This window comes from Oncorhynchus gorbuscha, linkage group LG20 (assembly GCF_021184085.1).
Source record: "Oncorhynchus gorbuscha isolate QuinsamMale2020 ecotype Even-year linkage group LG20, OgorEven_v1.0, whole genome shotgun sequence".
NCBI classification, from domain to species: Eukaryota; Metazoa; Chordata; class Actinopteri; order Salmoniformes; family Salmonidae; genus Oncorhynchus; species Oncorhynchus gorbuscha.
In genome coordinates, this window is record NC_060192.1 from 41831226 (window position 1) to 41848371 (window position 17146).

At 53.6% G+C, this 17146-nt stretch overlaps 1 protein-coding gene across 1 annotated transcript in view; it reads left to right on the top strand.

Moving 5' to 3' along the window:
* Window positions 1-17146, top strand: part of gbe1a (glucan (1,4-alpha-), branching enzyme 1a) — a 202430-nt gene that overhangs the window by 58416 nt on the left and 126868 nt on the right. The window contains exons 4-6 of the mRNA XM_046317104.1: window positions 3681-3806; window positions 9134-9184; window positions 13851-13968. Of these exons, the coding sequence (XP_046173060.1) occupies window positions 3681-3806; window positions 9134-9184; window positions 13851-13968 (295 nt within the window). The remainder of the gene's footprint in view (window positions 1-3680; window positions 3807-9133; window positions 9185-13850; window positions 13969-17146) is intronic.

Below are 17146 nucleotides of genomic sequence, written 5' to 3' on the forward strand. Positions count from 1 at the left end.
TCTCAACCGTACTAAAACTAGAGGAGAGTTCATCTCAACCATACTAAAACTAGAGAGGAGAGGCTGGTCTGTTCATCTCTCTAAACCTAGAGAGGAGAGGCTGGTCTGTTCATACTAAAACTAGAGGAGAGGAGAGAGAGGAGAGGCTGGTCTGTTCATCTCAACCTGTTCATCTCAACCATACTAAAACTAGAGGAGAGGGGCTGGTCTGTTCATCTCAAGAGGAGAGGAGAGGCTGGTCTGTTCATCTCAACCATACTAAAACTAGAGGAGAGGGAGGAGGGGCTGGTCTGACCGTACTAAAACTAGAGAGAGGGAGAGGAGACCGTACTAAAACTAGAGAGAGGGAGAGAGAGGAGAGGCTGGTCTGTTCATCTCAACCGTACTAAAACTAGAGGAGAGGAGAGGAGTTCATCTCAACCAACTAAAACTAGAGGAGAGGAGAGAGGGCTGGTCTGTTCATCTCAACCGTACTAAAACTAGAGGAGAGAGAGGGAGGGGCTGGTCTGTTCATCTCAACCGAGAGAGGGAGGAGGCTGGTCTGTTCATCTCAAGTACTAAAACTAGAGAGGAGAGGAGAGGAGTACTAAAACTAGGAGGAGAGGGGGCTGGTCTGTTCATCTCAACCGAGAGAGGGAGGGGCTGGTCTGAGAGAGGAGAGGAGAGGCTGGTCTGTTCATCTCAACCGTACTAAAACTAGAGGAGAGGAGAGGGGCTGGTCTGAGAGAGAGGGGGCTGGTCTGTTCATCTCAACCGTACTAAAACTAGAGGAGAGGAGAGGCTGGTCTGTTCATCTCAACCATACTAAAACTAGAGAGGAGAGGAGAGGAGAGGAGGGGCTGGTCTGTTCATCTCAACCGTACTAAAACTAGAGAGGAGGAGAGGAGGGGCTGGTCTGAGTACTAAAACTAGAGAGGAGGGGCTGGTCTGTTCATCTCAACCGTACTAAAACTAGAGGAGAGGAGAGGCTGGTCTGTTCATCTCTAGAGAGGAGAGGCTGGTCTGTTCATCTCAACCATACTAAAACTAGAGAGGAGGGGCTGGTCTGTTCATCCATACTAAAACTAGAGGAGAGGAGAGGAGAGGCTGGTCTGTTCATCTCAACCGTACTAAAACTAGAGGAGAGGAGGGGCTGGTCTGAGAGGAGAGGAGAGGAGGGCTGGTCTGTTCATCTCAACCATACTAAGGCTGGTCTGTTCATCTCAACCGTACTAAAGAGAGGAGAGGAGGGGCTGGTCTGAGACTAAAACTAGAGAGGGAGGCTGGTCTGTTCATCTCACCGTACTAAAACTGTACTAAAACTAGAGAGGAGAGGCTGGTCTGTTCATCTCAACTGTACTAAAACTAGAGGAGAGGAGAGGAGGAGGGGCTGGTCTGTTCATCTCAACCATACTAAAACTAGAGGAGAGGAGGGGCTGGTCTGTTCATCTCATCCATACTAAAACTAGAGGAGAGGAGAGGAGAGGCTGGTCTGTTCATCTCAACCATACTAAAACTAGAGGAGAGGAGAGGAGAGGCTGGTCTGTTCATCTCAACCGTACTAAAACTAGAGGAGAGGAGAGGAGGGGCTGGTCTGTTCATCTCAACCGTACTAAAACTAGAGGAGAGGAGAGGAGAGGAGAGGCTGGTCTGTTCATCTCAACCATACTAAAACTAGAGGAGAGGAGAGGAGGGGCTGGTCTGTTCATCTCAACCGTACTAAAACTAGAGGAGAGGAGAGGCTGGTCTGTTCATCTCAACCTAGAGGAGAGGAGGGGAGGGGCTGGTCTGTTCATCTCAACCGTACTAAAACTAGAGGAGAGGAGAGGCTGGTCTGTTCATCTCAACCATACTAAAACTAGAGGAGAGGAGAGGAGGGGCTGGTCTGTTCATCTCAAGTTCATCTAAAACTAAAAAGAGGAGAGGAGAGGAGGGGCTGGTCTGTTCATCTCAACCATACTAAAACTAGAGGAGAGGAGGGGCTGGTCTGTTCATCTCAACCGTACTAAAACTAGAGAGAGAGGAGAGGGAGAGGGGCTGGTCTGTTCATCTCAACCATACTAAAAAACTAGAGGAGAGGAGAGGCTGGTCTGTTCATCTCAACCATACTAAAACTAGAGAGAGGAGAGGCTGGTCTGTTCATCTCAACCGTACTAAAACTAGAGAGGAGAGGAGTACTAAAACTAGAGGAGAGGAGGGCTGGTCTGTTCATCTCAACCGTACTAAAACTAGAGAGAGAGGCTGGTCTGTTCATCTCAACCGTACTAAAACTAGAGAGGAGAGGAGGGCTGGTCTGTTCATCTCAACCATACTAAAACTAGAGGAGAGGGGAGGCTGGCTGGTACTAAAACTAGAGGAGAGGAGGGGCTGGTCCTGTTCATCTCAACCGTACTCAAAAAACTAAAGGAGAGTTTTGTTCATCTCAGAGAGGGGCTGGTCTGTTCATCTCAACCATACTAAAACTAGAGAGGAGAGGCTGGTCTGTTCATCTCAACCATACTAAAACTAGAGAGGAGAGGAGAGGAGAGGCTGGTCTGTTCATCTCAACCATACTAAAACTAGAGGAGAGAGGCTGGTCTGTTCATCTCAACCATACTAAAACTAGAGAGGAGAGGCTGGTCTGTTCATCTCAACCGTTCTAAAACAAGAGAGGAGAGAAAGGGATTGATCTGTACATCTCTTGTCCACCAGTCTTAAGACAGGGATCTAGATCTGACAGACCCCTAGTTCTCTAAAGCCCAGTTCAGATACAACGGCCGTAAAGGAGAGACGAGACTGCTGACTAAAGACGGGACGTTCAGATACAACAGCAGACAGAAAACTAGCCAGTTCTAGAAGGTTGTTTTGTCCAACACCAGACAGAAAACTAGCCAGTTCTAGAAGGTTGTTTTGTCCAACAGCAGACAGAAAACTAGCCATTTCTAGAAGGTTGTTTTGTCCAACAGCAGACAGAAAACTAGCCAGTTCTAGAAGGTTGTTTTGTCCAACAGCAGACAGAAAATTAGCCAGTTCTAGAAGGTTGTTTTGTCCAACAGCAGACAGAAAATTAGCCAGTTCTAGAAGGTTGTTTTGTCCAACATCTGACTGAAGACTGGGTGTTAGCGGCAGCAAAATTGCTATCTAGCGCCCTGCTTGGCTAGCTAGCGCTCTGCTTGGCTATCTAGCGCCCTGCTTGGCTATCTAGCGCTCTGCTTGGCTATCTAGCGCCCTGCTTGGCTATCTAGCGCCCTGCTTGGCTAGCTAGCGCCCTGCTTGGCTATCTAGCGCCCTGCTTGGCTAGCTAGCGCCCTGCTTGGCTATCTAGCGCCCTGCTTGGCTATCTAGCGCCCTGCTTGGCTATCTAGCGCCCTGCTTGGCTATCTAGCGCTCTGCTTGGCTATCTAGCGCCCTGCTTGGCTATCTAGCGCCCTGCTTGGCTATCTAACGCCCTGCTTGGCTATCTAACGCCCTGCTTGGCTAGCTAACGCCCTGCTTGGCTAGCTAGCTGCATCGCAAAACACAAAATGTCAGCCCACCCTTCTGATTTGGTCAAATGGATCCTCCAAGACTTTTTAAAATTAGACTGTTCAGATCAAACTTTTAATTCTGTGTTTTTAAAGTATTTTTACTTTATTATATATAAAGTATTGAATATTTTTGGTGTCTTGTTGGCAGATAAATATCCTTCTCGCCTCTGATGTAATTTCCTTTTGTCCAATCAGCTAGTGGTGCTGACGTCAGAAGGGGAGGAGTTATTCCGTATCTCTCCGTGGGCCAAATACTGTCACAAACATGTGGACTCCAACACCTACGACTGGATACACTGGGACCCAATTAGGCCTTTCCTGGTATGTACCGTGTGTGTGTGTGTGTCCTCTAGCATTGTGAGAAGCCTCTCATTGCAGAAAGCTTCCTCCTTTTAATGAAGTGCTATTATCATTTCCCAGACACCCCGATGTGAAGGAGCTCTTCACTGGAAGCTCGGCAGCATGAGGCTTCTGATGTTTGTGTTGCTAATGGAGACATGTTTATGTACCGATTAATAAAGAATCCTTCCCTCTCCTCCTGTCCTCTCCTCCTCTCTTCTTGTCCTCCTCCTCCTGCTCTTCTCTGCTCTCTACCCCCTCTGCTCTTCTCTGCTCTCCCACTTCTGCTCCTCCACCTGTGCTCTCCTCCTGCTCTCCCCCCTCTGCTCTCCCCCTCTGCTCTCCCCCTCTGCTCTCCCCCTCTGCTCTCTCCCCCTCTGCTCTCCTCCTCCTGCTCTCCTCCTCCTACTCTCCTCCTCTTCCTCTCTTCTCCTCCTCTCTCTCTTCCTCCTCTTCTCTCCCCCTCTTCTCTCCCCCTCTTCTCTCTCCCCTCTTCTCTCCCCCTCTTCTCTCCCCCTCTTCTCTCCTCCTCTTCTCTCCTCCTCTTCTCTCCTCTTCTCTCCTCCTCTTCTCTCTCCTCCCTCTTCTCTCCCCTCTTCTCTCCCCCTCTCCTCTCTCTCCCCTCTTCTCTCCCCCTCTCTCTCTCTCCTCTTCTCTCCTCCTCTTCTCTCCTCCTACTCTCCCTCCTCTTCTCTCCTCCTTCTCTCCCCCTCTCTCCTCTCTTCCTCCTCGTCTCTCCCTCCTCTTCTCTCCTCCTCTCTCTCCCCCTCTTCTCTCCCCCTCTTCTCTCCCCCTCTTCTCTCCCCCTCTTCTCTCCTCCTCTTCTCTCCTCCTCTTCTCTCCTCCTCTTCTCTCTCCCCTCTTCTCTCCCCCTCTTCTCTCCCCCTCTTCTCTCTCTCTCTCCCCCCTCTTCTCTCCTCCTCTCTCTCTCCTCCTCTTCTCTCCTCCTCTTCTCTCCTCCTCTTCTCTCCTCCTCTCTCCCCCTCTCTCTTCTCTCCTCCTCTTCTCTCCTCCTCTTCTCTCCTCTTCTCTCCTCCTCTTCTCTCCTCCTACTCTCCCTCCTCTTCTCTCCTCCTCTTCTCTCCTCCTCTTCTCTCCTCCTCTTCTCTCCTCCTCTTCTCTCCCCCTCTGCTCTCCTCCTCCTGCTCTCTCCCCTCTGCTCTCCTCCTCCTCTCTCTCCCTCCTCTTCTCTCCCTCTCTCTCTCCTCCTCTTCTCTCCTCCTTCTCTCCCTCCTCTCTCTCTCTCTCCTCTTCTCTCTCCCTTCTCTCTCCCTCTCTCCCCCTCTTCTCTCCTCCTCTTCTCTCCTCCTCTTCTCTCCTCCTCTTCTCTCCTCCTCTTCTCTCCCCCTCTTCTCTCCTCCTCTCTCTCTTCTCTCCTCCTCTTCTCTCCTCCTCTTCTCTCCTCCTCTTCTCTCCTCCTCTTCTCTCCTCCCTCCTCTTCTCTCCTCCTCTCTCTCCCTCCTCTTCTCTCCCCCTATTCTCTCCCCCTCTTCTCTCCCCCTCTTCTCTCCTCCTCTTCTCTCCTCCTCTTCTCTCCTCCTCTTCTCTCCTCCTCCTCCTCCTCTCTCTCTCTCCTCCTCTTCTCTCCCTCCTCTTCTCTCCTCCTCCTCTTCTCTACTCTCCCCCTCTTCTCTCTCCCCTATTCTCTCCCCCTATTCTCTCCCCCTCTTCTCTCCTCCTCTTCTCTCCTCCTCTTCTCTCCTCCTCTTCTCTCCTCCTCTTCTCTCCTCCTCTTCTCTCCTCCTACTCTCCTCCTCTTCTCTCCTCCTCTTCTCTCCCCCTATTCTCTCCCCCTCTTCTCTCCCCTCTTCTCTCCCCCTCTTCTCTCCTCCTCTTCTCAAATCAAATCAAATCAAATTTATTTATATAGCGCTCCTCTTCTCTCGTCAGCTGATATCTCAAAGTGCTGTACAGAAACCCAGCCTAAAACCCCAAACAGCAAACAATGCAGGTGTAAAAGCACGGTGGCTAGGAAAAACTCCTAGAAAAGCCAAAACCTAGGAAGAAACCTAGAGAGGAACCGGGCTATGTGGGGTGGCCAGTCCTCTTCTGGCTGTGCCGGGTAGAGATTATAACAGAACATGACCAAGATGTTCAAATGTTCATAAATGACCAGCATGGTCAAATAATAAGGCAGAACAGTTGAAACTGGAGCAGCAGCACAGTCAGGTGGACTGGGGACAGCAAGGAGCCATCATGTCAGGTAGTCCTGGGGCACGGTCCTAGGGCTCAGGTCCTCCGAGAGAGAGAAAGAAAGAGAGAATTAGAGAGAGCATATGTGGGGTGGCCAGTCCTCTTCCGGCTGTGCCGGGTGGAGATTATAACAGAACGTGGCCAAGATGTTCAAATGTTCATAAATGACCAGCATGGTTGAATAATAGTAAGGCAGAACAGTTGAAACTGGAGCAGGAGCATGGCCAGGTGGACTGGGGACAGCAAGGAGTCCTCATGTCAGGTAGTCCTGGGACATGGTCCTAGGGCCCAGGCCAGTTGAAACTGGAGCAGCAGCATGGCCAGGTGGACTGGGGACAGCAAGGAGTCATCATGTCAGGAAGTCCTGGGGCATGGTTCTAGGGCTCAGGTCCTCCGAGAGAGAGAAAGAAAGAGAGAAGGAGAGAATTAGAGAACGCACACTTAGATTTACACAGGACACCGAATAGGACAGGAGAAGTACTCCAGATAAACAAACTGACCCTAGCCCCCCGACACATAAACTACTGCAGCATAAATACTGGAGGCTGAGACTTCTCTCCTCCTCTTCTCTCCTCCTCTTCTCTCCTCCTCTTCTCTCCTCCTCTTCTCTCTCTCCTCTTCTCTCCTCCTCTTCTCTCCTCCTCTTCTCTCCTCCTCTTCTCCCCCTCTTCCTCCTACTCTCCCTCCCTCCTACTCTCTCCTCCTCTTCTCTCCCCCTATTCTCTCCCCCTATTCTCTCCCCCTATTCTCTCCCCTCCTCTTCTCTCCCCCTCTTCTCTCCTCCTCTTCTCTCCTCCTCTTCTCTCTCCTCCTCTTCTCTCCTCTTCTCTCCCTCCTCTTCTCTCCTCTTCTCTCCTCCTACTCTCTCCTCCTCTTCTCTCCTCCTCTTCTCTCCTCCTCTTCTCTCTCCCCCTCTTCTCTCTCTCCTCTTCTCTCCTCCTCTTCTCTCCTCCTCTTCTCTCCTCCTCTTCTCTCCTCCTCTCCTCTCTCCTCCTCTTCTCTCCTCCTCTTCTCTCCTCTTCTTCTCTTCTCTCCTCCTCTTCTCTCCCCCCTCTTCTCTCCTTCCTCTTCTCTCCTCCTCTTCTCTCCCCCTCTTCTCTCCTCCTCTTCTCTCCTCCTCTTCTCTCCTCCTCTTCTCTCCTCCTCTTCTCTCCTCCTACTCTCCCTCCTCTTCTCTCCTCCTCTTCTCTCCTCCTCTTCTCTCCCTCCTCTTCTCTCCCTCTCCTCTCCTCTTCTCTCCTCCTCTTCTCTCCTCCTCTTCTCTCCCTCCTCTTCTCTCCTCTCCTCTTCTCTCCTCCTCTTCTCTCCTCCCTCTTCTCTCCTCCTCTTCTCTCCTCCTCTTCTCTCCTCCTCTTCTCTCCCCCTCTTCTCTCCCTCCTCTTCTCTCTCTCTCTCCTCCTCTCCTCCTCTTCTCTCCCCCTCTTCTCTCCTCCTCTCTCTCTCCTCCTTCTCTCCTCTTCTCTCCTCCTCTCTCTCCTCCTCTTCTCTCCTCCTCTTCTCTCCTCCTCTTCTCCCTCCTCTCCTCCTCTTCTCTCCTCCTCTTCTCTCCTCCTCTTTCTCCCTCTCTCTCCTCCTTCTCTCCTCTTCTCTCTCTCTCTCCCCTCCTCTTCTCTCCTCTCTTCTCTCCTCCTCTTCTCTCCTCCTCCTCCCTCCTCTCTCCTCCTCTTCTCTCCTCTTCTCCTCCTCTCTCTCTCCCTTCTCCTCCTCTTCTCTCCTCCTCTTCTCTCCCCTCTCTGCTCTCCTCTAATCTCCCTCCTCTCCTCTCCTCTAATCTCCCTCCTCTGCTCTCCTCCTCTGCTCTCCTCCTCCTGCTCTCCTCCTCCTGCTCTCCTCTAATCTCCCTCCTCTGCTCTCCTCCTCTTCTCTCCTCCTCCTGCTCTCCCTCCCCTGCTCTCCTCTGCTCTCCTCCTCCTGCTCTCCTCTAATCTCCCTCCTCTGCTCTCCTCTGCTCTCCTCCTCCTGCTCTCCTCCTCCTGCTCTCCTCTGCTCTCCTCTCTCTCTCCTCCTCCTGCTCTCCCTCCTCTGCTCTCCTTCTCCTGCTCTCCTCTGCTCTCCTCCTCCTGCTCTCCTCCTCCTGCTCTCCTCTAATCTCCCTCCTCTGCTCTCCTCCTCTTCTCTCCTCCTCCTGCTCTCCCTCCTCTGCTCTCCTTCTCCTGCTCTCCTCTGCTCTCCTCCTCCTGCTCTCCTCCTCTTCTCTCCTCCTCCTGCTCTCCCTCCTCTGCTCTCCCTCCTCTGCTCTCCTCCTCCTGCTCTCCTCTAATCTCCCTCCTCTAATCTCCCTCCTCTGCTCTCCCTCCTCTGCTCTCCTCCTCCTGCTCTCCTCTAATCTCCCTCCTCTGCTCTCCTCCTCCTGCTCTCCTCTAATCTCCCTCCTCTGCTCTCCTCCTCCTGCTCTCCTCTAATCTCCCTCCTCTGCTCTCCTCCTCTTCTCTCCTCCTCCTGCTCTCCCTCCTCTGCTCTCCTCCTCCTGCTCTCCCTCCTCTGCTCTCCTCCTCCTGCTCTCCTCCTCCTGCTCTCCTCCTCCTGCTCTCCTCCTCCTGCGCTCCCTCCTCTAATCTCCCTCCTCTGCTCTCCTCCTCCTGCGCTCCTCTAATCTCCCTCCTCTGCTCTCCTCCTCTTCTCTCCTCCTCCTGCTCTCCCTCCTCTGCTCTCCTCCTCCTGCTCTCCTCCTCCTGCTCTCCTCTAATCTCCCTCCTCTGCTCTCCTCCTCCTGCTCTCCTCTAATCTCCCTCCTCTGCTCTCCCTCCTCTTCTCTTCTCCTCCTGCTCTCCCTCCTCCTCCTGCTCTCCCTCTAATCTCCCTCCTCTAATCTCCCTCCTATGCTCTCCTCCTGCTGTCCACTTCTCCCCCCCCTCTGCTCCCCTCTTCTCCCTTTTTCTTCTCCCTTCTTCTTCTCCCTTCTTCTTCTCTCCCCTTCCTCTACTCTCCTCCTCTACTCTCCCCCTCTTCTCTTCTCTTCTCTCTCCCCCTCTGCTCCTCCCCTCCTCTCTCCCTTCTCTCCCTCTTCTTCTCCCTCCTCCTCTTCCTCTCCCTTCCTCCTCCTCTTCTCTCCCCCTCTTCTCTTCTCTCCTCCTCTGCTCTCCTCCTCTTCCCCCCTCCCTCCCCCTCCTCTTCAGCTGTTGCGTCAGGTTTATAGACAGAGAAACATACCCAGACAGAAGCAGTTGGTCATGAAAGCAGTTTGAGTTGGACTGTTTCTCAGTTATTCCCTGGGGGATGTAAAACTAAACTCGCTCTCTTTCTCTCTCATCTCTCTTTCAACGCTCTCCTTTACTCCTTCCCACCATTTTCCCTCCCTCCTAGCTCTCTGTAGTACCTGTGGTACTGTTGTATCGGGGCCCTGTGGTACTGCTGTCTCGGGGCCCTGTGGTACTGCTGTCTCGGGGCCCTGTGGTACTGTTGTCTCGGGGCCCTGTGGTACTGTTGTATCGGGGCCCTGTGGTACTGCTGTCTCGGGGCCCTGTGGTACTGCTGTCTCTGGGCCCTGTGGTACTGTTGTCTCTGGGCCCTGTGGTACTGTTGTCTCTGGGCCCTGTGGTACTGTTGTCTCTGGGCCCTGTGGTACTGTTGTCTCTGGGCCCTGTGGTACTGTTGTCTCTGGGCCCTGTGGTACTGTTGTCTCTGGGCCCTGTGGTACTGTTGTCTCTGGGCCCTGTGGTACTGTTGTCTCTGGGCCCTGTGGTACTGTTGTCTCTGGGCCCTGTGGTACTGTTGTCTCGGGGTCCTGTGGTATTGTTGTCTCTGGGCCCTGTGGTACTGTTGTCTCTGGGCCCTGTGGTACTGTTGTCTCGGGCCCTGTGGTACTGTTGTCTCTGGGCCCTGTGGTACTGTTGTCTCTGGGCCCTGTGGTACTGTTGTCTCTGGGCCCTGTGGTACTGCTGTATCGGGGCCCTGTGGTACTGCTGTATCGGGGCCCTGTGGTACTGCTGTATCGGGGCCCTGTGGTACTGCTGTATCGGGGCCCTGTGGTACTGCTGTCTCGGGGCCCTGTGGTACTGTTGTCTCGGGGCCCTGTGGTACTGTTGTCTCGGGGCCCTGTTGTCTCGGGGCCCTGTGGTACTGTTGTCTCGGGGCCCTGTGGTACTGCTGTATCGGGGCCCTGTGGTACTGTTGTCTCTGGGCCCTGTGGTACTGTTGTCTCTGGGCCCTGTGGTACTGTTGTCTCTGGGCCCTGTGGTACTGTTGTCTCTGGGCCCTGTGGTACTGCTGTATCGGGGCCCTGTGGTACTGTTGTATCGGGGCCCTGTGGTACTGTTGTATCGGGGCCCTGTGGTACTGCTGTATCGGGGCCCTGTGGTACTGCTGTATCGGGGCCCTGTGGTACTGTTGTCTCGGGGCCCTGTGGTACTGTTGTCTCTGGGCCCTGTGGTACTGTTGTCTCTGGGCCCTGTGGTACTGTTGTCTCTGGGCCCTGTGGTACTGTTGTCTCGGGGCCCTGTGGTACTGTTGTCTCTGGGCCCTGTTGTACTGTTGTTGTCTCGGGGCCCTGTGGTACTGTTGTTGTCTCGGGGCCCTGTGGTACTGTTGTCTCTGGGCCCTGTGGTACTGTTGTCTCTGGGCCCTGTGGTACTGTTGTCTCGGGCCCTGTGGTACTGCTGTATCGGGGCCCTGTGGTACTGTTGTCTCTGGGCCCTGTGGTACTGTTGTCTCTGGGCCCTGTGGTACTGTTGTCTCTGGGCCCTGTGGTACTGTTGTCTCGGGGCCCTGTGGTTCTGTTGTCTCGGGGCCCTGTGGTACTGTTGTCTCGGGGCCCTGTGGTACTGTTGTCTCGGGGCCCTGTGGTACTGCTGTATCGGGGGCCCTGTGGTACTGCTGTCTCTGGGCCCTGTGGTACTGTTGTCTCGGGGCCCTGTGGTTCTGTTGTCTCGGGGCCCTGTGGTTCTGTTGTCTCGGGGCCCTGTGGTACTGTTGTCTCGGGGCCCTGTGGTACTGTTGTCTCGGGGCCCTGTGGTTCTGTTGTCTCGGGGCCCTGTGGTACTGTTGTCTCGGGGCCCTGTGGTACTGTTGTCTCGGGGGCCTGTGGTACTGTTGTCTCGGGGCCCTGTGGTACTGTTGTCTCGGGGCCCTGTGGTACTGTTGTCTCGGGGCCCTGTGGTACTGCTGTATCGGGGGCCCTGTGGTACTGCTGTATCGGGGGCCCTGTGGTACTGCTGTCTCTGGGCCCTGTGGTACTGTTGTCTCGGGGCCCTGTGGTACTGTTGTCTCGGGGCCCTGTGGTACTGTTGTCTCTGGGCCCTGTGGTACTGCTGTCTCGGGGCCCTGTGGTACTGCTGTCTCGGGGCCCTGTGGTACTGTTGTCTCGGGGCCCTGTGGTACTGCTGTATCGGGGCCCTGTGGTACTGTTGTATCGGGGCCCTGTGGTACTGCTGTATCGGGGCCCTGTGGTACTGTTGTATCGGGGCCCTGTGGTACTGTTGTATCGGGGCCCTGTGGTACTGTTGTATCGGGGCCCTGTGGTACTGTTGTATCGGGGCCCTGTGGTACTGTTGTCTCGGGGCCCTGTGGTACTGTTGTCTCGGGGCCCTGTGGTACTGTTGTCTCGGGGCCCTGTGGTACTGTTGTCTCGGGGCCCTGTGGTACTGCTGTCTCGGGGCCCTGTGGTACTGCTGTCTCGGGGCCCTGTGGTACTGTTGTCTCGGGGCCCTGTGGTACTGTTGTCTCTGGGCCCTGTGGACTGTTGTCTCGGGGCCCTGTGGTACTGCTGTCTCGGGCCCTGTGGTACTGCTGTCTCGGGGCCCTGTGGTACTGCTGTCTCGGGGCCCTGTGGTACTGCTGTCTCGGGGCCCTGTGGTACTGCTGTATCGGGGCCCTGTGGTACTGTTGTCTCGGGGCCCTGTGGTACTGTTGTCTCGGGCCCTGTTGTCTCGGGGCCCTGTGGTACTGTTGTATCGGGGCCCTGTGGTACTGTTGTCTCGGGGCCCTGTGGTACTGTTGTATCGGGGCCCTGTGGTACTGTTGTATCGGGGCCCTGTTGTCTCGGGGCCCTGTGGTACTGTTGTCTCGGGGCCCTGTGGTACTGTTGTCTCGGGGCCCTGTGGTACTGTTGTATCGGGGCCCTGTGGTACTGCTGTCTCGGGGCCCTGTGGTACTGCTGTCTCGGGGCCCTGTGGTACTGTTGTCTCGGGGCCCTGTGGTACTGCTGTATCGGGGCCCTGTGGTACTGTTGTCTCTGGGCCCTGTGGTACTGCTGTATCGGGGCCCTGTGGTACTGCTGTATCGGGGCCCTGTGGTACTGCTGTATCGGGGCCCTGTGGTACTGCTGTATCGGGGCCCTGTGGTACTGCTGTATCGGGGCCCTGTGGTACTGTTGTCTCGGGGCCCTGTGGTACTGCTGTATCGGGGCCCTGTGGTACTGCTGTCTCTGGGCCCTGTGGTACTGTTGTCTCTGGGCCCTGTGGTACTGTTGTCTCGGGGCCCTGTGGTACTGTTGTCTCGGGGCCCTGTGGTACTGTTGTATCGGGGCCCTGTGGTACTGTTGTCTCGGGGCCCTGTGGTACTGTTGTCTCGGGGCCCTGTGGTACTGCTGTCTCGGGGCCCTGTGGTACTGCTGTCTCGGGGCCCTGTGGTACTGCTGTATCGGGGCCCTGTGGTACTGTTGTCTCGGGGCCCTGTGGTACCAGTGTGTGAAGCAGCCTGATACAAGGATCCTGTGGTTTCACAACATTTCTGTTGAACAAATGTTTGTTTGTGAGTGTTTCTTTCTTAGCTGATGTGAGATGAACAGTGACGCTCAACCAAACTAATTTACCCCCTCAGTAACTTTTCTCCTGTCTCCCTGTCTCTCCCTGTCTCTCCCTGTCTCTCCCTGTCTCTCCCTGTCTCTCTCTGTGTGTCTCTGTCTCTCTGTCTCTCTCTGTGTCTCTGTCTCTCTATGTCTCTCTGTGTCTCTCTGTCTCTGTCTCTCTGTTTCTGTCTCTCTCTATCTCTCTCTATGTCTCTGTCTCTCTATGTCTCTGTGTCTGTCTCTCTATGTCTCTGTCTCTCTATGTCTCTGTCTCTCTATGTCTCTGTCTCTCTCTCTCTCTCTCTCTCTCTCTGTCTCTCTGTCTCTCTGTCTCTCTGTCTCTGTCTCTCTCTCTCTGTCTCTGTCTCTCTGTTTCTGTCTCTCTCTATGTTTCTGTCTCTCTCTATGTTTCTGTCTCTCTCTATGTTTCTGTCTCTCTCTATGTTTCTGTCTCTCTCTATGTTTCTGTCTCTCTCTATGTTTCTGTCTCTCTCTATGTTTCTGTCTCTCTCTATGTTTCTGTCTCTCTCTATGTTTCTGTCTCTCTCTATGTCTCTGTCTCTCTATGTCTCTGTCTCTCTATGTCTCTGTCTCTCTCTCGCTCTCTCTCTCTCTGTCTCTCTGTCTCTGTCTCTGTCTCTGTCTCTGTCTCTCTCTCTCTGTCTCTCTATGTTTCTGTCTCTCTCTATGTCTCTGTCTCTCTCTATGTCTCTGTCTCTCTCTATGTCTCTGTCTCTCTCTATGTCTCTGTCTCTCTATGTCTCTGTCTCTCTATGTCTCTGTCTCTCTGTTTCTGTCTCTCTCTGTGTCTGTCTCTCTCTCTCTCTCTGTCTCTCTGTCTCTGTCTCTGTCTCTCTCTCTGTCTCTCTATGTCTCTGTCTCTCTATGTCTCTCTCTCTCTATGTCTCTGTCTCTATGTCTCTCTGTCTCTCTCTCTGTCTCTCTGTCTCTCTCTCTGTCTCTGTCTCTCTCTGTCTCCAAAAGTGCTCTGATCTAGAGGCGGGGATTAGCTGCAGTCCCGTTAAACTCTTATGGAGATAGTTGGGGAAACGGAAGAAGCCAAAAGTGCTGTTGATCTAGAGGCGCTGCAGTCCAGGTAAACTCTGGAGATAGTTGGGGAAACGGAAGAAGCCAAAAGTGCTCACGTTGGCATCGCCTCACCTGCGGAAGAGATCGCCACCTACACCAATTTCACCCTCAACGTCCTGCCCAAAGTCAAAGACCTGGGTGGGTATGGAAACAGCAATGCCCCAAAAGTTTACCGTAAGGTGTCTGAATGAAGCTGATGAGTGAAACAGACATAGAAAAAGTGCTGTTGATCTAGAGGCGGGGTTTAGCTGCAGTCCACGTTAAACTCTTATGGAGATAGTTGGGGAAACGGAAGAAGCCAAAAGTGCTGTTGATCTAGAGGCGGGGATTAGCTGCAGTCCACGTTAAACTCTTATGGAGATAGTTGGGGAAACGGAAGAAGCCAAAAGTGCTGTTGATCTAGAGGCGGGGATTAGCTGCAGTCCACGTTAAACTCTTATGGAGATAGTTGGGGAAACGGAAGAAGCCAAAAGTGCTGTTGATCTAGAGGCGGGGATTAGCTGCAGTCCACGTTAAACTCTTATGGAGATAGTTGGGGAAACGGAAGAAGCCAAAAGTGCTGTTGATCTAGAGGCGGGGATTAGCTGCAGTCCACGTTAAACTCTTATGGAGATAGTTGGGGAAACGGAAGAAGCCAAAAGTGCTGTTGATCTAGAGGCGGGGATTAGCTGCAGTCCACGTTAAACTCTTATGGAGATAGTTGGGGAAACGGAAGAAGCCAAAAGTGCTGTTGATCTAGAGGCGGGGATTAGCTGCAGTCCACGTTAAACTCTTATGGAGATAGTTGGGGAAACGGAAGAAGCCAAAAGTGCTGTTGATCTAGAGGCGGGGATTAGCTGCAGTCCACGTTAAACTCTTATGGAGATAGTTGGGGAAACGGAAGAAGCCAAAAGTGCTGTTGATCTAGAGGCGGGGATTAGCTGCAGTCCACGTTAAACTCTTATGGAGATAGTTGGGGAAACGGAAGAAGCCAAAAGTGCTGTTGATCTAGAGGCGGGGATTAGCTGCAGTCCACGTTAAACTCTTATGGAGATAGTTGGGGAAACGGAAGAAGCCAAAAGTGCTGTTGATCTAGAGGCGGGGATTAGCTGCAGTCCACGTTAAACTCTTATGGAGATAGTTGGGGAAACGGAAGAAGCCAAAAGTGCTGTTGATCTAGAGGCGGGGATTAGCTGCAGTCCACGTTAAACTCTTATGGAGATAGTTGGGGAAACGGAAGAAGCCAAAAGTGCTGTTGATCTAGAGGCGGGGATTAGCTGCAGTCCACGTTAAACTCTTATGGAGATAGTTGGGGAAACGGAAGAAGCCAAAAGTGCCGTTTATCCACAAACTTTCCTCGTCTATTTAATTCATGTTCATTTTCTAGAAGGACATGAGTTTACTGTGTGGACATTACAGTCAGCACCTGTAACGGGACGTTGGGAAGGAGAAGAGAGATGAACAGAGGAGAGTAGGGTACGGTAGTATCGATCCCATCTCGTCAATAAGGACAAGGTCATGGGAAACGGCCACGTTAAGACTCCTGTAGTATCCACTGATTCCAGCTGTTTTCTGGAGGAGAACCGTTGACAACAGGAAGACATCATGAAACCGTTACACCTGGTGACGGTCTAAACCTCTCTGTGGAACGTCTGGGTGAGGATGAACCTGCTCCCGAAGCTGCTCCCGTGTCTCATTAGAGCCCTGTGGGGTGTCTCATTAGAGCCCTGTGGGGTGTCTCATTAGAGCCCTGTGGGGTGTCTCATTAGAGCCCTGTGGGGTGTCTCATTAGAGCCCTGTGGGGTCTCTCATTAGAGCCCTGTGGGGTCTCTCATTAGAGCCCTGTGAGGTGGGTGTCAGTCTCTCTCATTAGAGCCCTGTGGGGTGGGTGTCAGTCTCTCTCATTAGAGCCCTGTGGGGTGGGTGTCAGTCTCTCTCATTAGAGCCCTGTGGGGTGGGTGTCAGTCTCTCTCATTAGAGCCCTGTGGGGTGGGTGTCAGTCTCTCTCATTAGAGCCCTGTGGGGTGGGTGTCAGTCTCTCTCATTAGAGCCCTGTGGGGTGGGTGTCAGTCTCTCTCATTAGAGCCCTGTGGGGTGGGTGTCAGTCTCTCTCATTAGAGCCCTGTGGGGTGGGTGTCAGTCTCTCTCATTAGAGCCCTGTGGGGTGGGTGTCAGTCTCGTTCATTAGAGCCCTGTGAGGTCTGTCGGTCTCATTAGAGCCCTGTGGGGTGGGTGTCGGTCTCTCTCATTAGAGCCCTGTGGGGTGGGTGTCAGTCTCGTTCATTAGAGCCCTGTGAGGTCTGTCGGTCTCATTAGAGCCCTGTGGGGTGGGTGTCAGTCTCTCTCATTAGAGCCCTGTGGGGTGGGTGTCAGTCTCGTTCATTAGAGCCCTGTGAGGTCTGTCGGTCTCATTAGAGCCCTGTGGGGTGGGTGTCGGTCTCTCTCATTAGAGCCCTGTGGGGTGGGTGTCAGTCTCTCATTAGAGCCCTGTGGGGTGGGTGTCAGTCTCTCTCATTAGAGCCCTGTGGGGTGGGTGTCAGTCTCTCTCATTAGAGCCCTGTGGGGTGGGTGTCAGTCTCTCTCATTAGAGCCCTGTGGGGTGGGTGTCAGTCTCTCTCATTAGAGCCCTGTGGGGTGGGTGTCAGTCTCTCTCATTAGAGCCCTGTGGGGTGGGTGTCAGTCTCTCTCATTAGAGCCCTGTGGGGTGGGTGTCAGTCTCGTTCATTAGAGCCCTGTGAGGTCTGTCGGTCTCATTAGAGCCCTGTGGGGTGGGTGTCGGTCTCTCTCATTAGAGCCCTGTGGGGTGGGTGTCGGTCTCTCATTAGAGCCCTGTGGGGTGGGTGTCGGTCTCTCATTAGAGCCCTGTGGGGTGGGTGTCGGTCTCTCTCATTAGAGCCCTGTGAGGTGGGTGTCAGTCTCTCTCATTAGAGCCCTGTGAGGTGGGTGTCAGTCTCTCTCATTAGAGCACTGTGAGGTGGGTGTCAGTCTCTCTCATTAGAGCCCTGTGAGGTGGGTGTCAGTCTCTCTCATTAGAGCCCTGTGAGGTGGGTGTCAGTCTCTCTCATTAGAGCCCTGTGGGGTGGGTGTCAGTCTCTCTCATTAGAGCCCTGTGGGGTGGGTGTCAGTCTCTCTCATTAGAGCCCTGTGGGGTGGGTGTCAGTCTCTCTCATTAGAGCCCTGTGGGGTGGGTGTCAGTCTCTCTCATTAGAGCCCTGTGAGGTGGGTGTCAGTCTCTCTCATTAGAGCCCTGTGAGGTGGGTGTCAGTCTCTCTCATTAGAGCCCTGTGAGGTGGGTGTCAGTCTCTCTCATTAGAGCCCTGTGAGGTGGGTGTCAGTC